This window comes from Arvicola amphibius, chromosome 5 (assembly GCF_903992535.2).
Source record: "Arvicola amphibius chromosome 5, mArvAmp1.2, whole genome shotgun sequence".
NCBI lineage: Eukaryota > Metazoa > Chordata > Mammalia > Rodentia > Cricetidae > Arvicola > Arvicola amphibius.
In genome coordinates this window covers 80,772,452-80,799,431 of record NC_052051.1, presented here as the reverse complement: position 1 = coordinate 80,799,431, position 26,980 = coordinate 80,772,452, and the positions used below count along the sequence as shown (strand labels likewise).

The window sequence follows — 26,980 nt, the reverse complement described above, 5'->3', positions numbered from 1 at the left end:
GCTAAGGCCATCTAAGGGGTCTGTCCTAAAATTCTTTGCTTATTTAACCTAGGTAAAAATGGGAGGAATTTCTTATGTTAATGTTATGTATTAATATATACACATATTACATATAAATACAGTCTTCTTGAGTAGCCATACTTAACTTTTGGCTGGGTTTTTCAATTCCCAAAAGTAGCTTTCCCCACTTAAAATGAGTAAAATAATTATAAATCTCAACCTAAATGTGCTATTTACTTCTCTTCCCTAAATTACGTGAGACAAGCACTTTAAAGGGAGGGCTTATTCTGGTTCCCAGTTGCAGGGGTTTCAGCTCATGCTGGCACCACAGTGCTGAGAATGTGACAGTTGAGGGTGAGAAGCAATCAGAAGAAAGTTGACTAGGGACACAATAGACCTGCGGTTTTTCTCCACCTTCAATTTCATTCCATTGCAAACTCATCATTCTGTTAGACTTGCACCCTCATGATTCAACCACTTCACTAAAGCCCACCCCTGAATACTGTATTAGAGACCAAGCCGTCAAACACAACAAGCCTTTGATGAGCCTTCATATTCAAACCATGGAACTCTATAAATTATGGTTTTGAGTTTCTATTATATCCAGGTAGTCATGTTACTTTTAAAAATCCTGTCAATGCACTTATTTTTTTCTTTTCCATTCTACATGTGTTTCTTTCCTTTCGAAAATATAAAGTGCTATAATGGGAGAAACTTGACAATACATCACACTGTGAATCAATTCTTAGGTCAGTATGTAACAGTAACCTGTTTAAAGGTTTATTTTCTTTTAAAATTATGCACTGATCATGTGGGTATGTACACATGAACATAGATGTCTTGTGAGGAGGAATATTGTTCAGATCTCTTAGAACTAGAGTTACAGGCATAACTGCCTAATGAGGATGCTGGGAACTAAACTGGGGTTCTCTGCAAGAGCAGTCAGGAGAGATTTTATGATGATTTCTTAAGAATTTGATGTGGGTTTTTATTAAAATTTTATTACATTTAGTGTGAGTTTGTGGTAGGTAATAGGACAACTTTCATTGAGTTGGTTCTCTCTACCAGCTAGGGGATTGAACTTAGGTTGTCCAGCTTAGAAGGAAGCTCCCTCATTGGCTGAGTCATCTTGCTGGACCGAGTTTTTATTTTAAAGAATAGATCTCTTTGGCTTAGACTTGCTTCAAACTTGTGATCCTCCTGCTTCAGCCTCCTGTTTGCTGGGATTAAAGGTGTTTGTCCTGGAACCTGGCTGATATTTTTCCATCCTCAAGTACCGGAAGAGTCTTACTATGCAGCCTACACTAGAACTTGTGATTCTCATGCCTCAGCCTCCTGATGGGATTACAGGCATGGGACCATGTTACAACTCTGCTGACACTGTTTCAACAAAAAGAACCAAATCTTTTTTCGGAAGATTGTATTTACTTATAAAAATATAATAAAAACAGATGGCTTGCAAGACTGAATCAAATTGACCTTGACGACAGAGCACGTTTTTCATCTTTATATTTAACATCCACCAGTTTACCATAAGCAGTCAATAAATGCTAATAATATCCAAGAATCTTACATTATAATTATAACACTTTAAGACACAAAACAAAATTACAAAAGAAAATTTATTTCAAAAGCATAAGGGAACATTTACATTTAAACAAGGGGATAAACAGGTGTCTTGAAGAAAAAAAACCATATTTATGGCATGAAGATTTTCATTCAAATCTCTGAAGCAAAAGAACAGTAAGTTATGCACTATTGCCTAGGAAAGGGAAGGGGAACAAAGGGAAGAGGGAGGAATACAGTGAGCTCTGCATCAGACATGAGGTCAAGTTATTTCTGCTGAGTTTACAAATACACTCAGACAAGAGAAAGGAAAACTACACCATGTTCAAAATTATATTGCTGTAGTCCAATTCATTTTTGTACTCAAAATGGTGTTAGACCATGGCTCATGTATCTGAGGTCCATACTAGATGGTCAGTTTTCAACTGGCAATCCCATGTTCCTACGTCTGTTCAGATTCCAAGGGAGGCCTAGGTCAGCTCAATCATGTGGAATGTTCAGAGATTATTGCCAGCACTCCATAGTCAGCTGACCAACTTGTTGTGCTACACTTGTATCATCTAGACTTCTAGAAACATTTTCTCCATAAATTATATGCAGTAATTCTCACAAAGGGGTTTTGCTTTTTTCCCAGTGTAGAAGTAATGGTAATGAGGACACCTGTGTAAGAATCGAAACCTCAAAAAAAAAAAACAAAAAAAAAAAAAAAAAAAAAAACAAACAACAACAAAACTACTAGCAATGAATCTGAATATCTGATTTTGAATAGCAAATTTAGAGAGGAAGATTAACTGGAACAAAAATATATGAAAACATTCAAATGAAGAACAAAGGGTCTGAGCCACTAAAAATGCCCACGACATGAGGCACTCCACAAACCTCCCATCTGTTGTTTTAATCTAAAGACTACTGGCTAACTTATAGAATAATCTGATCAATAACCTGAGAAGTTAAATTTTGAAAGTGGCAAAAGCAAACTGAGTGAGCATCTCTCATTTAATGATAGTATGTCATCAAGTCACTTTCCTGGGTAGCCCTGGTTAAGTTTCCAAATCCTAAATAATACTATCCATCCTGTGAGAACCTGTATGTACACCAGATCTGGCTATATTTCACCAACAAGGTCTTCAAATTTGTCTCTGAAAAAAACAACCTATGTTTTTAGTTTTAAACAATTTTAATCATGTAAGTATGACTGACTCAAATTCCTCCCTACTGGATTGAAAACCTGGATACCAAGTCAGTAATGGATTCATTTCAGCCTTAAAAGGATAATCACTGTGTCAGATGACCCATTCCTAGAATTTAAAATAGTGATTTGTTGTACACTCAAGTTCCATGGCACGCACATATACACACGACATATGCTTATGTTTTATGTATATTATGCACATGTACTCCTATTCAAATAATAAGACCCTGTGTTCAAAAGCTGTAGCCCAAAAAATGGAGAAGAGTGAAGGAAGCAATGCAAAACTTAATGCTTCCTAAAAACCTAATGTCACTTGTACACTGTAAGAAGTGTTTAACTTCTATGAGTCCTAGTAGGAATGCTACACACTGCCTAGCAGTTTCATTAGAAATCAATGAAAGCAAAAGGTTAAGACTGATTATTACTCTTCTCCATGTGTTGGGCAAAAAACTGGAACAGAATGGGGAGGAAAATAAGTAACCTTTCAAAAGTGATTGGCTTTACCAGATCATGAGCTAGACTGAATTTTTCATTAGATTCAGTTCTTAGTAACAAATTATGAAGATGTTTAAAAGCAAGATTCACAAGATGAAGTCTAATAATGAGGCTATTTTGGAAAGAAGTCAAGGCTGCAGATAAAGCATCCAAAAATATTGTTGTGGTTTTACCTTGGACACAACCATGGTCTGTTACAAAAGTAGATCATACATACAAAGGTAGAAAGAACATTACGTTTTCAGCTGAAGGCAGCAGTCCTGTTAAAGGGACATCCCCGGCAATCCAATGAGTAGTAGATTTAAGAATATTAAGCTCATGACAATGCTGAAGAATGTGATGTTGCACTCAGTAGAGTCTTCCTCGACTACGATTTCCTCGTGTTCCCCAACCACGGCCTCCTCTACTTCCCCTGAAGGCTCCTCTCTGCTCTACGAAAAAGCGAACAATGGTTTAGGTCTTGCTCAGAATTTCATGGTTCAGCAAGTAGAAAAAATACAACTTGTAGTTCTGAAAATAGCAGCAGGCCTTATAAAAGCTAAAGTGGTGCTCTCCTACTATCTTCAAATTCACTCTGTCCATCAAACCAGGACAACATTTACAGAAACAGAGAGGAGAGGTAAACAGCTGAGTGCCAGACAGTTTGGTTAATGCTTCTCATTAGCAAAGTTGTTGCAAAGCGACAGATGTTAGGATAATTGTACTTGTAAGGTTTTATTTTGGTGCCCATTATTATCAAAGATAAAACTATTAAAATGCCTGCACTTACTAAAGAATTAACAATGCAACCAAAAACATCTCTGATCTTTATATATGGAGAAGTGTCTTAAACTATCGATTTGGGACAATGAGGCTGCCCTTTTGTAGTGTGACAACAAAGGCAGTGGTCCTTCGTTGTGACTTAATATCTACAAAGTACTGGCATTCACGGTAAGTGCAGGTTCAGTGCTGAGCCTTTTCATTCTTCACGGGCTCTATGAGCTCGACAGTTCTGGGGAGTCAAGGCAAACAGGAAAACAAGATCATGAAAATTAGCTCAAGAGACTCTCTTCCAGTGAAGAAACTGAAGTTATCAGTGAGGCTACTCTGTTCATCGTGGGCAAATGAAATCAGTCTGTGTTGAACTTCTTCACTGCAGCATAAAAGGCTGGCATTTATCTTTCTGATCCACAATATTTGTGTCTTAAAAAGTAACTTTTAGGTCATATTTACAATCCATTTAAAATTTTTGACAGTAATAGCTTATCAGATGGTTTTCTGATGAAATCTCTCCTTTTCCCAAGAAGGAAAAAGAATTCAATCTGAGAAAGAAAACTAACTAGACTTCTCCAATCTAGTCAATACCTGTCTCTTTCTCCCTCCCTCCCTCTGTATCTCTCTGTCTGTCCTGTCTTCTCCCAACTTTGGATGTTCTGGAACTTGTAATATATATACAGATCAAGCTGGTCTTGAACTCAAGAGGTCTGTCTGTCCCTGCCCTCCTAAGTGCTAGAATTAAAGGTGTTTACCACCATGCCCCACTTTTATTTATGAGGACCGAATTTTATTTTTTGCGATTTTAAAATTAAAATATAATCACATCCTGGTTTACTGGCAAACAAGCTAAGGTGGTCACACTTTCTGCATTTCTTCTCCAACTTCTATCAGGCACACAGAGAGTTTATGAGAACAAAATCTTTGTGGAAACCCAAAGTAGGCACGTGACTGCCAAGTGAAGAGGAATTTTAATGTACTGTGCAAAAGCTCATGGCTACTTTCATTCATTGCTATATACAACCTCATATCATCTAACTGCTGATTTTCTGACAGAATAACACATGAAGTCAAATTATCAGGAGATAATATCCAATGTAATAAAACAATTGGAGACTCTTCTGTTGCAAAATGCTCTCAAAAATATTATCTAAAGCTCCTAAGAGTTCTGCTATCCCTATTTTTTCCAGATAAGAAGCAAAGAGATGCACATTTATATCCAGTTAGATAAATACCATTCAATATTAGCCCCTAAATAAGTCTTTAGAGTTCATTTATGCCGTGAAGTAGTGGGTGCAAGTCTTTAAACTCTGGAGGCAAAGGCGAGGTGGATCTCCAAGTTCAAGGCCAGCCTGGTCTACAAAGTAAGTTCCAGGACCAGCCAGGGCTGTTACACAGAGAAACCCTGTCTCGAAAATAAAAACCAACCAACCAACGAACCAACCAACGAATCCAACCAAACAAAAGGAGCTCATTTACATAGGAGGGTTCTTTTCTCAGACTAAAGCTGGCTTTCTTCAATAGAGGAATTTACTTAATGTCACCATTATGTCACTTGGAAACAGAAATCGAATATAAAGTAAAATATGGCTCAGAATATACTTAAAAAATACTGCAGAATTAATTATATTTAGCAATCAAAATCAATCACATTAATGTTTGGTTGCTATTGTTATGATGTTCCTGATACTGTTATCATTGAGACCTGCTCTAGTGGCTCAGGCTGACCTCAACCTTCTACACAGATGATGACCTTGATGCCTCCTGTCTCTGCCTCTCTAGAGTTGGGGTTCTAGTATAAGCTTTTCCTAATAAAAAAAGGGGCTGGGTGGGCTACTTCTGCTCATTCTGACTCTGGCTTGCCTTTGAACTTAGGATCATTCTATCTTAACCTCCTGAGCACTGGGATTATAGGTATGTGTCATTATGCCCCATGTGTTCTTCATTCTGTTTTTTCTTTTTTCTTTTCTTGGTTTTTTCAAGATGAGAGTTTCTCTGTTTACAGTCCTGGCTGTCCTGGAATTAGCTCTTGTAGACCAGGTTTGGCCTCGAACTCAGAGATCCACCTGCCTCTGCCTCCCAAGTGCTAGGATTAAGGTGTGCACCCACCACCACCGCAGCTGTTTCTTCATTCTTTCAAAAAGGAACTTAATATGGGGAAAAGCCAGTGAAGAGACAGACTTCATTTACTGATTCTATGAGCCTTCAGAGAGAACGGACAGGTAGGAAGTTCTCCTAGCCAGAGGGAGTAGAAAGTAGTGGCAGGAAGTTTGCATTTGGGGCAAAAGAAGGCAGTATAACAGCAGCCTCACAGCCACACAATGCTCTACCCCCTGCCTCCGTTTCTATGGCTTCTCTTCCAACTAGCTATAGAAAACCTGAGTATTTTCAGCAAACAGGCTGACAAGTCCCAGAGACCCTCTCCACATTTGCCAGAGTTGTATCTTTCCATTCATGGAGAGTGGGACATGAGGTTCATGACAAACTTCTGGTTCCTATAACTACAGGCAGGCATATTTTCCTTTTCAAGTGCTTTAGGTGTCAAATGTTGGTTCAGTGAGCCCACAGAGTTATAGAGAAATGGATATAATTATTTCCCCAGTGGCCCCCTTTTCCAGCTAACTCAGCAACCTAACAGAACTATGATACTATATATAATTCACAATTAAAAGCACATACCACTTTCTACCATAATCCTTGGACTTGCTTGTACCCAAAACGAAAACGCTCACCATAATAAAGTTGCCCAAATTGCTGCTGTACTTTCCACTGGGAGGATTATAAATCTGTCTGGCATCCCTTTTGGTCCGCCTGGAGATTTCTTGGGTGGTGAACCTGAACTTGTGTCCTTCACTGGCTCTCTTTTGCCTGTTGACAGTGGGAAAAACCAATAGTTAAAAAAGTACTGTATTATGCCAAAGCTACAACATAGTCCTAAATTATCCTGTGAGCTAAAGAGGACAGTCACAGAAGAAAGTAAACAAAGTTCCATACCATCAGAGTATCTGTTGGGTTATATACAGTTATACGGCAATTACCAAAGGGCAATTCATATTACTGAAACGTGTGGTTTCAAAGACATAATGCAGTGCGACTTTGCAAACCTACCAACAAAGTCTAGTATGTGGACAGGAAACAAGCACTCATCCAGGCTGTCACTACCACCCTCGCTTGTAAAGCCCTGGCATAAGACTCGTACTCCTCTTTTGAACATCACATATTTGTAACAATTTCTGAGATCATTTCAACTATCAATGTACTCAGGATTTGTTTACTCTTGAATCTCTTAAAACCCGTTTCTTTACCCAATCTCAACTTCTGTACAGTTTCCAGGACAATGTTACTTGTGCTCTTATAAGAGGAGGAATGTGTGGAAGAGATCCTGGAGAGACAACAAACAAGAATCAGTCAAGACTTCTAATGGATGGGCTAAATGTTAGAAAATACTGGGCGAGGAAGGAGCAGGAAGATTTTGGTTTTTTGAGACTCCTCTGTGGTAGCCAGGGCTGTCCTGGAACTCACTTTAGAGACCAGGCTAGCCTCAAACTTAGAGATCTGCATGCCTCGCTTCTAAGTGCTAGGATTAAAGTGTGTGTCACCACCTCCTGGCTAGGAAGACATATTACATCTTAAATATTGGTTTGTGTGAGGCCCTGGGTATAATACTATAACAATGAAAAGAAAATGTGAGCCGGGTGGGGCTCAGAGAATCTACCAGACTGGTTGGCCAACAAGTTCCAGGGGTTCCTGTCTCTGCCTCCCCAGTGCTGGCATTACATGCATACACTTTGCTTGACTTTTTACATGGGCACTGATTGAACCCAGGTAATAAATAATAGCTATACATAATGTATATTATATATATAAAATATATAATAAATATAATAAAGCTTTGAAAAGAGTTGTACGTTAGGGCTGGGTGTTGAGCAGGGATGGTTTCACTTTGTTGAGCAGGGTCTATCTTGAACTTGTAGCCATTCTCCTGACCTCTACCTTTTGAGTGGTAGAATTATAAAGCACACCACGACATTCACTGACTCTGCTCTGAATGCCTTTTCATTCTTATCCTAGTAACGTGACACTCATCCTCCATGTCTAATGACACTATCGTTTTCTCGGGAATGCGGTGTTCTCCTGGATAAAAAGCACTTTCTCCATAGCATTTCTTCTACATTAGTTGACGGCATACTTGTCCTCACTGTCCGGCTTTATGCTCTGGCTTTATTTATGAAAAAGAACAAGAGGGTAATTATACCTTAAAGGCAAGGATACCACTAGCCTGCAGCACAGAAAAGTCAAGTGAAATTAACACAGATAAGAAAGCCACAGAAAAACATTCATGTGCGGCACAGCACTGGCCCATTATTAATAATAGGCAATGCAAAGTTTCACTGACTATTCAAAAGGACCCGATAACATTAAGACCACCAAACTGGGGGGCTGCAGAGATGGTTCACTGATAAAAAGCACCGGTTACTTTGCCAGATGGGTATACTGGGTTCAATTCCCAGCACCCACATGGCAGCTCACAACTGTCTGTAACATCCAGTTCCAGATGATGCAAACACCCTCACCCAGACACCATGTAGGCAAAAAAAGCCAATGCGCACAAAATATGAATACACCATTCTTTAAAAAAAAAAGTCAAGTCTTCAAAACAAAACAAAATAACACACCAGAACGTTAAGCTACCGAAATTTCTAAGTCTATCTCTATTTGCTGACTGCTTGCATGGCTCTCTCTCTATTTTCCAACCTTTTAAATTCAGGTTAGCTCAAGAAATATCACGTAGTATTACAAAGAAGTATAAAGTTTTTAAATTCGGAAGGCAAATATTAGGAAGGAAATGACATCTTCCCATTGCAGACACACAGAAAACCCTTTGCACCGACTCTAGTTAGCTGGCAGGTCAGGGAGAAAGGGACTCACCTTGATTAAAACATTGATATTATTTGTTATTTTCAAGGCAACGACTTTTATCTTGTTCTGTATGTAAAGGGAGCAGAAAATTAAAAATCAGTAAGTTCTGTGTGATTCTGCATGCAACCAGATTCACACTGCTAGGTAGAGAATTTCAACCATGTTGCTTTGGCAGGCTAGAGAAAGGACGACCTGCAATTCATCTGAAAAAGTCACACAGGGCATATAGTTTTCTAAGAATCATCTTAAAGGAAACCAGTATAAACTATAGGAAGTTTAATGAAAACTGGAAAGTGTCATTAGGAGTGCAATGAAGCTGGCTTTTATTATGAAGATCAGGGAGACCCAAATCCCAGAAAGGACCCACAAAGTCTGTCCTATGACTGACAACTTTTGTGTCATCAGCCAGCATTCTTACCTCCTCGGTTTTTAAGGCCTCGCCTGTTTTACCCTGGAGAGCCAATCGAAGTTGTCTGATATAAACCTGAAGGCCCCGAGCAAAGTATTGCAACCTAAATGACAAAGTATTTAATCAGTAATTCATAACTTCAATTTTGTTCTTAAATAATCTACTGTGGCAGAACAATCCATAGTGCAAAAAAAAAAAAAAAAGGCTACATGAAACAAACAAACAAAAAAGGCACTCTCTTAAGTAGTTTGTTTCTGGTCAAGTATCTCATCAAGCATTTGATGCTGAGATGGATACTTGCTATGCTGCCCAGGCTGGCCTCTACTATGCCCAGGTGATTATTGAACCTTAGCTTCTTGACTATAGAGTCTGTGAGCCATGATGCCTGTATGATCATAGTAAATCACTCCCAGTGGAAAATCAGAGGCTAGTTAGCAGGTGACAGTGAGGCGCAAGTACTGTAAAATGTAAGATGTAGGTTTGTTAATGCATGAGTCTATTGAAAGTATCCTATGAAAATCAGTCATTGACTTTCCCAGCACTGCTGCTACACCACTGCTGACCATCATCGACTGAGATACAGGTATCCAATACCTCCTTGCTTACTCATATCGCTACAGTCATTCAAATATAACAGATGAGAAAAATCTAAGGAGCAGAGTGGTTGCCCAAGGTAATGGGGGCAAGTGAGAAGAATCAGAGTTCATTTGTTTGAAAGTTCCCTTCCAACCAGACATCTGATAGATGTCACATCTGTTAATGCTACAAAACATGTGTCTTCTGGACTCTCATCCTATTCCACTTTATAAAGAAGAATGGGGAGAATCAGATATTATAAAACACAATCAAAACTAAAGGAGCTTGAAGATTTTTTCATCTTTGTCAAGGACTAAACCACTTCTATCATATATTACCTGATTTTGAAATCTTTGAGCTTTTCTGCATTCAGTTTGGCTGTTAAGAAATCTGGAAGTTTTCGGCCCAACTGGTGAAAACTGTATAATAAACATTCCACATAACTGAACTGCAGCTTGGGTTCTTCATTGCCAGCATTCTCTCCATTTTCTGCTTCTTCTGGAGGAAGAGGCATATACTCCTAAGACAGGAGAGACCAGATGTTTGCAGTATGTTCTAAAGCCTCTTGTTATCAATACCCATGTAATCCTAAGGCATGGATGTAAGACACGGAGCACTAAAACAGACTAGAAATGAGCTAGGACCTATTGGACCAATGCTCTGGCACATTAGCTATCATTATTAACCTATGTTACAGCTGCTACTATTAATAACAAAAGTGGAAATAGTTAACTTTAGGCACTAGGCACCAAAGTTCAGAGATAAGATTCAACGTACACCAAGACTTTATAATCTTAATAAATTAAAAAAATCCTGAAGTCCATACTCTTTACACTGAGAGTGTGACACAGACATTCCTATCAGCCTTGCAGCAACCGGTCTACCCCGCAAATTCTGGAAACAGCAAATGTTCAATGTCTCCATATATGCCAAGGGCCTAAGGCTTACCTCTGGTCATTTATGTAACTACCCACATCAAATACAAGAGTCACTCAATGATGCTGACAATGATTTTTATCAGATGGCCTATTTTCTCCACAATTACAACTTAACTGACAGACTATTTCCTGGTTGCTAAAGCTGCTTGGCCTAAGGCAGCCACCAAGTTGGTGGCCTGGAACAAATGACCTTCCCATGCCAGCTACAGTTTGTAGACTATTTAGCACAATCAGAAGAATCAGTGACTCTTTTTCATGGACATATCACTTTGATTTGGGAGCAAGGGGATGATCTAGTTTCTAAATCATGGGTGATCTTTACGCAAAGCATCAGCATCAGGAAATGCCAAGATCCAAAGAGACTTCCTTACAGGAGGAAACATGAGGCCTGAGCACTCACTAGAATTAGTGTTCAAGGTACATTTCAAAAGCAAGTTCTCACCATGTCGAAATGAACAGTAAATGAAGTCTTTACGGTTATAAACGGACCACCCCACAAGGAAAGAAGAAAGCTCTTACCAGTAACTTATCAAATAGTTTTCTTAAATTTGTTTCTAGTTTTTCCATGTCACCACAAAACGAACTCATCTCGGCTAACAATTTTAATACCTAAAACATACAAATTTACCATTAGAACTATTTGTAAATGAGCAAGGGCTATAAAATGAGAGTAATTCTATACACCTTTAAAAGATTGTGCTTATTTTCAATTATGCTTTTCAGAATCATGTTAGAACTGGAAAATTCCCTAGAGATGAAATGTTACAATTAAACATTCAAGAAAATGAAGGCCTTTAGTACAGTCATGAGGTCCGTTTCTGAGCAAACCCAGGTCTCCTAATTCCCGATACATCTGTGGGAATCAAGGAGAGGGATACCCATGACCCTTTCTACTATAGGCTCATAGTGACAGTGTTAAGTATACTGAAAATTGATAAATACATTAAACCACCAAGCATCACTTAGAATGTGTAGCAGCAGCCAGTCTCTCAAATTTAATTAAGGTAGGTTCTTACTAACTACTGAAGTTAGACTCTAGTACTATCTGAAAATGCTAGTAACTGCCAGTATCTAGAAGCTCATCCTGTTCCCTCCAATCTCAGATTGACCAGCTTAGCCTAGGACATCTGAAGCAATATATACCCATATTCCCTGTTCTAGGGGATGTTGAAGGAAATGGCGTGCATTCCCAGGTTTCAGTCAATTCACCACCATTACGGCTGTTCAGAGTCTGGCTCTGTGCCACATGGTGTGACACAGGAGTACAAAGAAATGCTGGAGGAGTGACACAGTAAACACACGAAACACAACAGATGCCACAGAACTGTGTCTGTACAACTGAGATCCAAAGCAGGAGGGTGCTCGCTCCACTGGAGGACAGGCTTGGTGGCAAAAACCTTTACCTGCTTGAACCATCCCATTGGCCCAATCTAAGTTAACTGTCTGGCAAACTGTCATGAATTAAGTACCTTATTTAAAAATATTTAGGCTTCAAAGGCATAAACTCCGTTCAGTGCTGTCCCACCGCAGCAGCTATAATGGGATCTATAAATCACTCCTATGCAATTAATTCTGACCTAGGAGATTACTGGCTAGCCACTGCCAGACATTTCAATTACCCCCTTGGAAATTAGAGCTAAGCCAGTGATTCACATTTCTACTGAAATATGGGAACAGCTTTTTGGTGCTGAAAGCAGGAATATTCTCTTACCTCCAACTGTATATCAAGACCCTCCACTGGGGTAGTCAGGGTACTGAGATTAGGGAGAACTTGCTCACAGAAATATGTCACAAACCTTGTAGAATGGACATTTTTCTGTAAAAACAATGCAAAAAACAAATGTCACAAAACAAAAAGTCTCTTTTTCAAAGATTACAATAGTAAGTAGACTGCCATTTAAAAGTGTGAACTAAATATCCTACCATTATGTGACCTTCCTTGCAAGGTCACCTGGAACACAGGGACGTGGATACATCTTGGATCTCCCTTTTCACTCTCTAGTTTAGTGGCACTTAAGTGCTTTAGTGCTGGATTTACTCACTGCACAGTATTACATACTGTCCTTATTGTCTCTCAATAAGGACAGATCCTTTATGGCTTTCAAAATAAGACATACACATCTCAGAAAACTCATCCAAGGGAAACAAAGCTGGAGACATAATGTAAGTTCTCACACCTTTCAAAGTTTCTAAGCAACCCCTCAGAGCTACTTCTTGCTGCTCTGGGTTCCTACAGTGTCACTTTGCTTCTATGTGCTCCACTACACTAAGAATGCTTTCGTGGGAAAGTCTGAGGAATGTTCAAGTAAATATGGACAGAGTTAAGAGTAACCCAAGTGCCGGGCGGTGGTGGCGCACGCCTTTAATCCCAGCACTCGGGAGGCAGAGGCAGGCGGATCTCTGAGTTCGAGGCCAGCCTGGTCTACAAGAGCTAGTTCCAGGACAGGCACTAGAAACTACAGGGAAACCCTGTCTCGAAAAACCGAAAAAAAAAAAAAAAAAAAAGAGTAACCCAAGTATCAGCTATGTGGAACAAAGCTCACAGAGAAGAGAGGCACGGCCTGCCGGGTGCACTGCAGGAGCCTGTCCACACAGTCAGGATCTGAGGGGCTGAAGGTCTGCTCCAGGTCAGCCTGTTCTGCTACCAGCTCTACCAGCTGCTGTCTTCCACTCACTGTCTGTAAGCTTTTTAATCCAGACAGTATCTTCATGAACAGAACAAATTCTTCACCAGTCACATCTTCCAGGACCTGAAAAAAAAGTAATTCAGAAGAACAGCATTTTTATTAGTAGGAGGGGCAGAGGGAGAAGGAAGAAGGAATGGAGAGAGGGAGGGAAAGCGAGCACGCTTAATAGCAAGAGTGGCATTATTTCAGTTACATCTTAATGCTTCTGTATGACAAAAGGATAAGTTTTAAGTTCAGAGGAAGGGAAAGCTGTATTCTCTAAGAGGACCAAAATTATCCTAAAGAAAAAATTTCTTTTTTGACATATAAAGCACCACCAACACATAGAACTTCACAGATTTACAGTAAAACTCAGATTAAAATTTCCAAAATGAGTAAGAAAAATACATAAAAATGTTCCTGGTGAGGGTGGTGAGTGATAGAAATGATTAAGAAATCTGTCCTATTGTGTATTTGTAAGTCTTTACTGTCCAGGAGTGCTCATTAAAATGCTAAGCAATCTTAGAAACTTAAGCTACAACAGCACTAGGGTATATAAGGTACTGCCTACTTGCTTCACACAGTCCAACATGGTAGAAGTCTGTTTACTGCCACAGCAACAAGTTAAGCAGCTCATACAAATGCTTTTATACTTTAGAAAGAGTTTACAGGCAGCAAGGAAAAATTTTGTTTCCATTATTTCACTATGCTATTTCATTTAAAAATGCTCCAGAATACTCTTACCATCTCAAGATGGGAAAGAAGAATAAGGAGCCATTAGTATAGCACCACCGAGGATTTCAACATGATTACACCCTTTAGATTAGTCTGAGTCATGAAAGTGTGAGAAGGAGTCTTGGTAAAAGCAGGCACAGAGCACTTCTGCAGTGACACTGACAATTACCAGTGACTCTCAAGGGGGCTGCAACAGACCTTTTTTGATTCAGTAAGTATGAGCTCTTCCACTTCCTTAGTTAGCACTTCATCTGGGAGCGTCTTAAGTTTTGTGGACAGGAATTTAATAGCTCTTTCTCTAACAATGTCTTCTCCTTGAAGAATCTGGCTAAATAAGCCACCTAACGTTCCTGTAAAGCAAAAGAGCAACTGTAGAGTGTGAAGTGTTTACGTTTATCTCATCATTGTTCAAACGAGGAATAAACACTCCGATACTATCAATGCTGGCCACAGTCAGTCGGCAGTTTTTACAGCTCAAACCAGAAGGCCACATGCTTGGCTCCCAGGGCATCAGCTTGAGTAGGACTGGCATTTCGTTCCAACTATATCCATAAAGTCCGAGTATTTTAGGAAAATTCTTTAAAGTTGCCAAAGGAACTTTTCCAACACATTTTGAGGGGAAACTTGAACTGTTTTATTTTTTTTTGCAATTACTTCTTAGTAATTGTAGGTAGTACTTAGTAATTAGTACCAATTATCTAAGCTGGGAGGCCCCTTTTCAGAACAGTCATCACTTTTATGAAAAAGACCCGAGTAAAGTCCAGGCCTCCTGGTTTCCTAAGACTCCAAGCATGATTCAGAAATAGAACTGGCTTTACCTTTTGCATCCATCTTAAATATACTTAATAGCGCATTGTTCACCAAGTTAAATTCTGCAGAGTCATCTGGGAAGAGAACAGTAGCATGATGAATAAAGGATAAACTTAAAATAACACCTTCATTTTCAAAGTTAAGATTCAACTAAGTTTCACACAGGTGATGGAACAAGCAACCTATGGCCAATAAGCAACTCTTTCAGAGGATCAGGGATACATCAGTCCTTTACAGCGGCAGAGAACATTACGGGGCATGCCTGTGACAGCACCACAGGAAACAGGTGAAATGATAATGTGTTACAAGTCTGAAGAGAAGCCTACTATTATGCCTTTATAAACAGAATTTTAAACAAAACAAGTCACAGACTCAAAAGTCAGTGAGTTTCATAACACTGAATGAAAAAAGAAGTTCAATATCATCTGGCTGAGGCAGGGCCTCTGTGCTCATTGCCCATGCATAGCAGAGTCAAGAACAGCAAGTATTCCAGAGAGGATATTGAGATGCAAAGGTGACAAAGGAACCTCTCACCTGTCTGCAGAAGCTGGGTCAGTATATCTGCTACTCTTGGAAGATTCTCTCCTGTGGCAAACTGAGGCAGCTCTTTAATGGCCTGGCGTCGTATCTGAGCATGATTTCAAACAAATGAAAAAAATTAAAATGGCTTCATCATAAAAAAGCAACGACAAACTCATCTTTTAAGACAACTGAAACCATATTAAGAAGCACATGAATCATAAAATGCAAGACGCTTTTTCTTAAAACACTTTAATTACTGTGTACACATGGTCCAAATGCACACATGGAGGTCAGAAGACAACTTTGTGAAGTTGGTTCATTCTTTCCATCTTTACATGGGTCCTGATCTGAGGCCTGAACTTAGGTTAGGCTTATGTATAAAGCATCTTCACCTGCTCAGCCAGCTCACCAGTCATAAAGATGATTTTTTTATTTAAAGATTTTTACCTTCCTTCCTTTCTTTTTTTCAAAACAGGGTTTCTCTGTAACTTTGGGGCCTGTCCTGGAACTCACTCTGTAGACCAGACTGGCCTCGAAAGGAGATCCGCCTGCCACTGCCAGGCTAAAAAATTTTTGGTGGGGCGGGGGGAGATTTTTACTTTTATCTCCCCCCACTTCTGTGTGTGTGCGCGCGCGCGTGCTAGTACCCAGAAAGGACAGAATGACAGAAGAGGACACTGGATCCCATGGAACTGAAGTTAGAGGCCATTGTGAGCACCAGCGGGTGTTGCGATAGGTTATTTAGAAGGGCAACAGGTGTTCTTAATTGCTGATCCATCTTCCTGTTTCTAGTTTGAAAAACAATTTGCCCCGTTTGCTTTTGAGACATGATACTGCTATGTTGCCAAGACTGGCCATAAACTTCTTGTTTGGCTTAAGGGATCCTCCTGTCTCAGCCTCCTGAGTAGCTGGGACTAAGATACATGCACTGGCTCAGTTTACTATTCAGGTTTCACAGAATAAATAAGACAAATGCAGCTGGAAGGGATATTAAATACTGGACTGCAGCAGAGAGTTCATTGGTAACAAACATGATTGTATGGAACTTGTATATACAACTGTTGGGTTGTGACTTTTAGGTATGTTAATATACTGTTCCTTTAAAACAGCAACCATGACGGAGTCCTCACCAAGAATTATTTTAGGGCCTTCTATAATGACTACTTAATGTGAATTAAAAAAATTCCAATTTACTAGCTCTTCCATCAAAAATGATGCAGAGTTTATATGTCATTCGCTGCATGAAATGCTAGTGATTGATTGATTTCATTTAGAAAGTTAAGAGCTAATAATAGCTGAAAAAATTTTAGAAGCCTATACCAGTAACTAGAAATGCTAATGGTAAATTCTGAACCACGAGAAGAGGGTCAATGCTTAATCTGGTAATCAGTTACAAGTATTACAATGACCAACTATTGTTTTGTGACACATATACTATACCTATCAGTACAAAAATTGCATTAACAGTCTAATATCATACAAAATATGAGTAACAATTTAAGATGTGAGCTACATTCCATTTTTATCAGTGGATAATGAAAAAGCAAAACAAAAATTGTTATTGCATGCATTTTTTATAAATACAAGATAATAAACTTAGTATTGTGGGGGGTCTGGTATAATGTGACCATATTATGATAGCAGATTATGGACTGATCACTACTTTGATGTTACTTTTACATAAACAAATACCAGAAAGCTTACTGGTGTCAATCATAAACTTACTGACACATCTTCATCCTCACAGAGGTCTAACTGTGCATTGATCGCAGAATCAGCCAGTTCTGGGAAATGCTTAAAGAATTTTGGAATAAACTGAGCTGCTAATCGCTTTTCCTTGGTGCCGCCTTTCACACCATCCAGGATCACTTGGTAGGCATCTTTATGCTGGAAGAAAGACAAAAAGAAACAACACTGAAGAACTAGAAGCTACAGGAAGATTTACCACACATGCACAGATGCTTCCAATATTTAGAAACACTAGAGTTTTACACTAGTTCCAAAACTAGTGCTTAAATTGGACATGACCTTTTTTACTCTATTTCCCTATTCCCTACTGCTGAGTCTGTTTTATTTGTCAATTAGGAAAGAGGGAAATACGACCCTAATTTTAAGTAGAAAAAAAGCAAGTAAGTTGCTCAATAGCTCAACATCCCATTATTTAGGTATCACCAGGCCTTTTGACACTGTCATGCTTTTAAAAATGAAGGAAGATATTACAGAAGTCTCATAGCTGTGTTACATTTACTAAAAGATGCCTATGGCCAGGCATAGAGTAATGCTAACTAGCATTCGGGAGGTTGAAGAAAGAAGGTGGTACGTTTGAAGACAGCCTAAGTTACACAGCAAGACCTTGTCTTACCCTGCCTCCCACCTACATGGACCAAGTCTAATTAGCATCTTGAGGAAGTTGAAAGAAATATATTTCTGAAAAAAAATAAAACAGCATCTCCAGGAATCAGTGACTTATTATTTAGTGGTGCTTTGGACTGCCAGCAGCACAAAATATTTCAAACAGTGCACAGTTCTATCCACCTCTCTCCCAGCATGGTTGTGGGTTTCACGTGAGTTCGAGGCCAGCTTGGTGTCTACAAGGCGAGTTCCAGGCCAGACAGTTCCACGGAGAGACACTGTCTCAAAACAACAGAAGCATTAACTGTAAGTACTTTGTATATTCAGTGCCCACAGTGGCCAGAAGAGGAGATCTTCTGAACTACAGCAACAAGACAGTTGTGAGCCATCATGTGGATGTTGGGAATTGAACCTGGGTCCTCACTTGGCAAGAGCAACAAGAGCTTTTAGTCATGGAGGCACCTCACCAGCCCAACTGTAAATATTTTTGATGCTTTTCTAAAATCATGTTTTGGTATGTTTTCAACAATAATAAAATAGAACTCTAAAGGTGTTCCTTCAAGAAAAATATAAGGTACAATTTGAATCATTTTCATCAATGTATTCTACTGAAATAATTGTGTGCATTGGCGGGGGGGGGCGTAGAATACATTTATGGGAAGCATAAGGAAGCCTGGCCATTGATAAGCTAATTTAAGAAATCAGGCTGAAAATAAGCTGGAAGCTTCATTCCCGATGGCCAGAATGTCTGAGGTACTCTGCAGGCTGCAGGGGAGCCTTGTCAGCAACAGTCTTACTCAGCTGTGCACTCTGACATGTGAGGCAAGATATGGAGAAACAGTGGTGATTCTGTTATGAAAGGAGGCAACTGCGTTCTGACTGGAACTGAGGCTCAATCCATATGAAGGAATTCACAACTGGAACTGTAAACTGGTCACAAGGCCTGTGGCCAGGAAGGTCATAGGGCAAGTGGGGAAACTACAGCTGTTATTTTGCTAAAATGGACATGTGCTCATCAAACTACCAACTAAATAATTACACTTTATCTCATAGGTTAGTGCTGCTGCCAGCACTGCTCAGAGAAACTTGTCTGCAGTGGAGAAAGGAATGGCAGAGACTCTTAAGAGGTCGAAGTACTGAGAATAAGTGACTGTTGCAATCACAGCCAAAGTGGGACATAGGCCATCCCCTCCAAACTCAGGGAACACCCAGAAGGGAAGGCAGAAGAACAGCAGATCCCGAGGACGGAGAGCAGTGTTGCGGCATCCTCAATTTACAGCAGCTGTGATACCTGCCCAAGACTGGGCAGCCAACGTCCTGGCAGAGTGGGAGGAACTCATGAGACCACACCCCTCCCCGTACCCACTCCGCTCTAAGTATTTACTAGTTGCCAGGGGAGGGAAAGACATTTTCTTCAGTGGTGGAGGCACTAGCAAAGTGCCCATGCTCTGTAAATAACCCCTCATCTACGCTCCTGTGTAATCTGGATCAAACTCCCTGGGTCATAAACAACAAAATTAAAACATGAAAGTAGGACTGTCTGGAAAAAGGAAGGGTCAGTAGAGAGAGTGAACAGGGTATGATAAAAATACATTATGTACATATATAAAAATAGAATGAAACCACTATGTAAAATATACCAATAAAACAAAATTAGCTGCAGCAGCGATGTTCAAAACATAGGCAGTATGCATTAACTGGTCAGAGACTAGGTGAAGGATGGGACTTTCACATAAATATATTTTTTGAGTAAAGAAAAGGATGAAGGGGCTGGGAAGCAGCTCAGCGGTGCCACCCTTGCCTAGCACACAGTAAGCACTGGGTTCCATGCCTAGCAGTGCAAAATAACCTCAAACACAACTGAACACTGAGAGAAAAAAAGGGTTTCAGCTAAACTATATTACTGCTTTCTTTTATTTTTTTAAATTTTTTAAAATATTTATTTATTTATTATGTATACAATAGTCTGTCTGCAGGCCAGAAGAGGGCACCAGACCTCATTACAGATGGTTGTGAGCCATCATGTAGTTGCCAGGAATTGAACTCAGGACCTTTGGAAGAGCAGGCAGTGCTCTTAACCTCTGAGCCATCTCCCCAGCCCTATTACTGCTTTCTTCCTTGACTCAAGAGTGTTTACATTTATACTACTTACGTTGCTAGTATTTTCATATACTTTTCAGAATTTGAACTTGGTCCTTGACTGTAGTTTAATCATACAGAATAAAGCTAATAAAAGAGTGGTATTTCATGAATCACAAGTCAGCAAGTCAAGCCTCTTCCACCCCAAGAGGCAATACACAAATCAGAGCTTTGGGATTATACAACACCTCAGATCAGCCTGCTGCCAGTCTCTAACAGCTGTCTTGACAAGTGGCAAGGCAGCTTAGGAAGGTCAAAAGAAAACCTGAGGTATTTGGTTCTTTCTTCCATGTAGGTATTAGAAACTATACTCTGGGTCATCAGGCTTGATGGCAGGTGACTTACCCAATGGGCCATCTCTCCAGGCTAGATAATAAGTTTTTATAGGGTAGAATACCACACATAGTTCAGGCTAGCCCAAAACTTGTTATACGGTCTAGGCTGGCTTAGCGCTCCTCCTTCTCCCTCTCCCTCTAGAGTGCTGGGAATATGGAGGTTTCCACTAGACAAGTATTTACACTTTAAAATTCAGTTAAAATGTGAAATAAAGGTGGGTTACACATTGCTCTATCATGGCTACTTGGAGACTGGCGCCAGAATGCAGTGAGGAGAGCCAGAGGAACCTGAAGGAGTAGAGTTGGAATGGGGGAGGCATGTGTAGTGACAGGGGTAGTGACAGGAGAATGATAGATTCTGAGACAATAACAGTTATTTAGAATTTATCACCTGCAATCTGCTTATTAGAAATGCAGATTCTCAGCTGTCTATAAAGTAAAGCTCTCTTCATTTATCAGACAAACCTTGTAAATTTTTTTCCTTTCTTGTATCTATTTAACCTTAAGAAATTATTTCCTAGAAGATACAGTGCAAGGATTTAACACTTATCCCCACAACTTTATAATTTAGTAAAGGAATAAGAAAAATCTATACCTGAACTAAAATGCAAACATGAAGTACTATTAATAAATGAAGAAAGAGTGAGAAAGGATCTGGCCTGGAGAGCTGGCTCAGTGGTTAAGACACCGGCCGCTCTTCCAGAGGGGAGATTGGATTCCTAGCATCCACGTGGCGGTTCATAACTGTTTATAGTTCCAGTTCCAGGGAATCTGATACCTTCTTCTGGAGAAACTCGCACAAAATAAGAAAAATTTCATGGAAAAAAAACTTAGGGGGGGGGGAGAGGGGGATCTGCTGCTTGAGGGGAACTAGCTAATAAGATCTGGGGGAGACTGCTGTCTAGAACGTGACTGCCACTTTCTAGTGCAAAACCCAGGATGTCTGGGGAAGCTAGGCATGATGGTACTGCTTGTAATCCCAATGGAAGTGGAGACAGGAGGATCCCTGGAGCTTGCTGCTCCAGATCCCAGCGAGACTAGTTCATCAAACAAGGTGGACAGCTCCTGAGGAATACAGAAATGACCTCTAGCCTCTATATGCATGTACACACATATGTACCCACTGTGCCCTTCTAGGCCTGAGAGGACTTGTGTGTTTCCTTGTATTTGGGGGTTCTGCCCTGAGAGACCTAGAGAGGGAAAGAGTGGTTTGCAGTAGCAGAAATGAAAAAAATCAAATTAAAGACAATAGATCAAAAACTGTCAAAGTCGGTTTCAGAACGGTCCACATAGCAGAGAATGTAACATGAAACTTTATTTTACTAAACACAAAGGTATTTTCTCTTTCTGCAATGGTTTATGTGTTTCAGCTAGCACTTGCCTTTTGTTAGTTAAAACTGCAGTAACATCCTAAGCCCAGTATGTTTTTTGGAGAGCCTTTCCAGGCATCTTCTCTAAAAGGGAATAAATACCACACAGACAGGACCCACTGTATTGGTTACGCGGCAGCCAGTGTCTTAACTATGGTCACTACAGTGTCGTGAAGAGCTGACTACCCACCATCTACAAGCCCTCATGGGTCCCAAGGCCCAGCGCTTAGCACCTGGCAGATGCTCAAAAACGATACAGCATCCTTGAAATCGCCAGCACTCACCTGAGCCAGAAAAACTCTTCCTTTTCACTTTCTGGTTCTTAAGCACTCTTCCCAAGCAGTAGTTTTGCCTCGAGAAAGCCATTTTTGCTCTCCTGAGGTGAGTTATCAATTCAACATTTTTTTTTAAATCATAAAGAAAACAGGGGTGCTGGGGAGGTGACTCAGCAGGTAAAATGCTTACGATATGATGAGGACCTGAGTTCAAACCCCAGAACCTACATAAAAGTTTGGCTCCCACTGTGCATCTGTAATCCCAGCACTAGGGTGGCAGAAACAAGAGGGTTTCTGGGCTTGTTAGATAGCTAGACTAGCAGAAGGGGTAAACTCCAGATTCAGTCAGAATCTGTCACAAAAAATAGGGTGGATGGTAAATAAGGAGAACACACCTGATCTCAACCTTGGCTGCCACATTGTGTGTGCACAGCTATAAACACACAAATATCTACACACACACACATTCAGCAAAAATGAAATTAAAAAATTAAATGATAACAGAGATCTATGCAACTCTCATTTCTCAAACCCAGGTCACAGTGGGAACTGGCACTTCACCAACCTATACTGTCTACAGTATTCCAAAGTCAAATGGAAAGTTAAAGAACAACTTACACATGTGTGCTTTCAGGCATTTCAGAAAAGGATACCTCCCCTCTCCACACAAATTGAACGTGGCTTCCATCTGCCCTAATGTACTCTAATAGGTGGTTGTCAAAACATACTTTCCCTACTTCAGCAAAAATCAGTGGGGAATGAGACAGCAGCAAGTACACAGTCTCTAAGTTTCCCCTGGAAAATTCCCAATTTATCTCTTTAGGAGAGTACCATCCTTGGACGCAGCAGTGGTGGTACACACCTTTAATCCCAGCACAGAGGCAGAAGCAGGCGGATCACTTTGAGTTCGAGACCAGCCTGTTCTACTGAGCAAGTTCCAGCACAACCAAGACTACAGAAATAAACCCTGTCTCGAACAACTAAACAACAAACCAAAAACAGACAAACAACAACAACAACAAAACCCCTGAAAACCTAAAAAAGGAGAGCACCATTCTAGAATCAGAAACGAATCCCCATTCTAGGCTCCATCCCTGGCCCCTCTTGCTGATGTGCGACAAATTTAACTTTTGGTAGAACAGTCAAGCTACATGCCTCTGTAGCATGATTAATAAAAATTCAGAGACAGATATTGGGGTTCAATCTTAAAGTCAGAAAAGCAAAAAAGCCAGCCACTGGTTCTTACCTCTACCTCAGTCGGAAAATGGAGATCCTGACTCCAGGAATCCTCAGAATGAGACTGAGAGCTGTCTCCTCCGTCTTGATATTCTTTTCTAGTGCTGGGATTAAAGGCACTGCCCACCAGTTTCCATGGCAAACTAGTGTGGCTACTGGGATTAAAGATGTGTGTCACCACTGCCTGGTCTGTGAGGCTGACCAGTGGGGCTGCTTTACTCTCTGGTCTTCATACAAGCTTTATTTATTAAAATACAAATGAAGTATCACTACACTCCTCCCCAACTCAGTTACAAACACCAACAAAAGCACGCTGGCCAAGGCTGCCATGTCACTTTTCCTAGGAACGAATTCCTCTATGACTGACCATTGTGTTTTCCATCTTATGGTAGGAGGCAGAAAAAGCCTGCTTTACAAGGGGCCTAACAGCGTATACACATCTGTCAGGGCGAACCTTCACATTCTGACAATAAAGCCCCCACAGACATGGAAGTAGGGAAGGAAAACTGTGGGGGCCAGCCATGATAAACTAAGCCTGGGCAGGTCACCCAAAGAGCTGTAGATAGAGACACCTGCCAGCGTACCTCAACAGGACACCCCTAGACTAATGTCAGCCAATCAGGGGCCCTAAACCTCAGAAACCCCTCACCCCCACCTCTACTACTATAAAACCCTATTCTAATTGAGCCCGGGGCTCTCCGGATATTCCAATTACGTTGGACGTGCGGAGAGAGAGTTTGCAAACTTGATTAAAATAAAGGCTCTTTGCTTTTACACATGGGACTCGGTCTCCTTTGTTGGCTTTTGTGGGGACTTCGCGGATTTGGGCATAACAAAACCACTTGAAATTGGTACATTCGCAATACTGAGTTAAGTTCTAACACGCTCCCCTTCCCCGCAAACTTTGAAAGGTTCTACTAGAACTGCAGACAGGCCACGGGACAGGAAGGACTCCTCCACCGCTCAGCTCAAGGACGTTTCGCTTTCTATGGTACGGGCTGAGGACGCTGAGAAATCACTAAAGCGTCTACGCACTGAAAACGTGGATTTCTAAAACCTCTTGCCAGCCTGGCTTCTTTTTCCCAGAGGACAAGCACTTAACCTTAACAACTCAAGTTCAAAACAAAGCTTCAAGGCTTAGACGGGGAATTTAGCAGGGTCCTGAAAACTATGCCTGGGGGAAAATGAGCGGAGAGCACTTCTTAGAACATTCTATTTGGGGCTTGATCGCCTCCCTCTCCACAGCCCTGCGACTTTCTTCACAAAATTCTTCCAGTGAGAAACAACACAAAACGCTTGTCCTTTCCTCGCGCATCACTAGTCGCCGGGGGAGCACGAAGCTGCCACCGCGCCTCCAACGCCCGCCACAGCTGGGTCCCCGCCAGGCGCCCGAAAGCGCAGGGAACGAACGCTGCCGCTACCGCGAGTTCCTATCCAAGTCCGGGCGGCAGGGCCCCGCCGACGCGTTGCACAAGCCCTGTATCCTACTCTTTCTATATCACTCACAACTACTGCCTCCAGAACCGACAATTTTGATCTCTTGAGGAAAACTTTCCATCTCATCACAGTCCGGGAAAATGCGAAAGGCGGCGCGGCTAGTCGCGGGGTCCCGGGAGACCGTGGGGAAGGCCGGACTGCGGGACCGCGCGCTCCCGAGCAAGCCGAGGCCGCGTTCCCGTCCGAGTGCGCGCCCCGCGACGCGGCCCAGTGCGGCGGGAGCCCAACTCCCCGAGCGGCGGGCCCTCCAGGCCGCGGACCTACCTGGCCCACTTGCTCCGTGGCATCGGCGAGGATGCCGTAGTTACGGTACAGCTCCTCCACCGTCGGCATGCTGAGCGCCAAGTTCCGGGCCCGCTCCCGCCGCCCAATACGTAGTCGGCGCCACCGGCGCCTCCACGGAACTTATCTAAGCCGTCGACCGCACTATTACGCCGGTAGCTGCCGCCGGGGCCGCCACCAGTCACCGCGCACAGCACGGCCCCGCCCCCAACGTCTACGCAGACACTGACGCGTCGGGAGCGGCCCACGGCGGAAGCCGAGTCTCGTCCCGGGATCTACTGCCCCCTACCGCTCGGCGGTGCGAAAAGAAACACGGACTAAAGGAGCCCGTTGGAGGGAATTGCTTTTCTGCTCCGCAAAGTTTTACCAGAAATAGGAAGATACAGAGCGAAGTTGAAAACACACGATGTTTGAGAATTCACACGCTCCATTTCCTTTTCATCCAGGAGGGCCGTAATAAGGGAAAACATTCAAATGCGATTAAAAAGAGAGAGGGGTTCTGGGGAGATGGCTCAGCTTGTGAGAGGACCTGAGTTAGATCCCCAGAGCCCATGGGATGCATGGGGCAGCGCGTGGGTCTGAGATCTCAGCACCTGCAAGGTGCAGACTGATGGATTGTTGGAACTGGCTGGAGAGCCAGCCTAGCTCAAATCAGGCAATTCCAAATTCTTTAAGAGACCTACCTCAAAAACTAAGGTCATGAGGCCATAGTTCCCAGGGTAAATGTGCTTGCCATGTAAGCCTGACAACCTGAGTTCAGTCCCTGGAACCTGCAGTGGAAAAAGAGAACCAACTGAAATTGATCCGGATCTTGAGACCGGAAAACACTGGCCTGTAATTCGGATCTGGGGGGCGTGGGGGAGGAGGAGGATAAGACACATCTCTGATGCGAATCTTGAGGCAAAGACACACCTTTAATCCAGGCCTTTAAGCAGGAAAACACGTGCCTTTAATCCAGACGTTGAGGCAGGAAAACACAAGCCTTTAATTCAGACCTTGAGGCAGAAAGATCCACCTCTAATCTTAGCCACACCTTCTGCTGGAAGCCCACGTAGGGACGTAAAAGAAGGAAGCTTTTGCTCTTTGCCTGCCTGCCCTTGCCTTGCCAGCACACCCACTCCTTCACTGGAATTAGAACACACGTTTTGGGGATTCCAGCATATACAGAAGACCAGCTGAGTGAGGTACCCAGCCTCGAGAGACTGAACAACTACTAGATTGGTCTTTCCATTCATATGTAGCCACTGTTGGAGTAGTTGGACTGCAGTCTGCAAGTCGTTCCAATAAATTTTATATAGATTTATTTGAATTTATTTATATGTATATTGGACTTTACGAGAGAGAGAGAGAGAGAGAGAGAGAGAGAGAGAGAGAGAGAGAGAGAGAGAGAGAGAGAGAGGGAGGGAGAGAGAAAGAGAGAGAGAGAGAGAGAGCACGCTGTGGCTCTCGAGAGTCCTGACTAATAATATAATGGTCACAAACTCCCATTTCTAGTTTACTCAGACTTGACTTTTCTGTATTTGCTTGGAGATTGAAACCTGGACCTTGTATATTCTAGGTTAACACTGTGCCACTGAACCGACCTCCCTCACCCCAGGTTCTCAGTTTACTTCTTATCAAGTATCTTTTGAACAGCCTTGAGCTGTTTCATTTTAGTAAGTTAGCTCAAGGGCACAATGCTGGCTTCTGGACGCAACCAGGTGATCACAACCGTGCGCTCCCAGCAGCTGTGGTACCTTGCACTTGGTCAAGCCAGCCACAATCCTAGCATACATAGATGGGGGTGGACGGGCTCCAGGCCACGCCCCCTTATGGAGGAGCCCTTGCCCGTTGACAGTTGCTGGGGTTGGGAGAATCATTCTTGCTTTGCAAATGTGGCCACTGCGGATTCCCATGCGGTAGCAGTGGATAG

At 41.7% G+C, this 26,980-nt stretch overlaps 1 protein-coding gene and 1 long non-coding RNA gene across 2 annotated transcripts; both read right to left on the bottom strand.

The window, feature by feature from the left end:
• Nucleotides 1-1,604: 1,604 nt before the first annotated feature.
• On the bottom strand, nucleotides 1,605-7,323 carry LOC119814931. Its single transcript, XR_005285478.2, has 3 exons — nucleotides 7,312-7,323; nucleotides 6,739-6,874; nucleotides 1,605-3,684 (listed from the first exon to the last, which is right to left on the bottom strand). It is a non-coding gene; the product is annotated as an uncharacterized LOC119814931 (long non-coding RNA).
• Nucleotides 7,324-7,327: 4 nt separating this feature from the next.
• Nucleotides 7,328-25,264, bottom strand: Api5 (apoptosis inhibitor 5). The gene is made up of 12 exons (XM_038331029.1): nucleotides 25,051-25,264; nucleotides 17,308-17,469; nucleotides 15,595-15,688; nucleotides 15,069-15,134; nucleotides 14,449-14,600; nucleotides 13,393-13,599; nucleotides 12,561-12,665; nucleotides 11,369-11,458; nucleotides 10,250-10,431; nucleotides 9,345-9,438; nucleotides 8,936-8,992; nucleotides 7,328-7,388 (listed from the first exon to the last, which is right to left on the bottom strand). Exons 1-12 carry the CDS (start codon nucleotides 25,117-25,119, stop codon nucleotides 7,359-7,361), a joined length of 1,308 nt encoding a protein of 435 aa, XP_038186957.1. The 5' UTR covers nucleotides 25,120-25,264; the 3' UTR covers nucleotides 7,328-7,358.
• Between the last annotated feature and the right edge of the window lie 1,716 nt (nucleotides 25,265-26,980).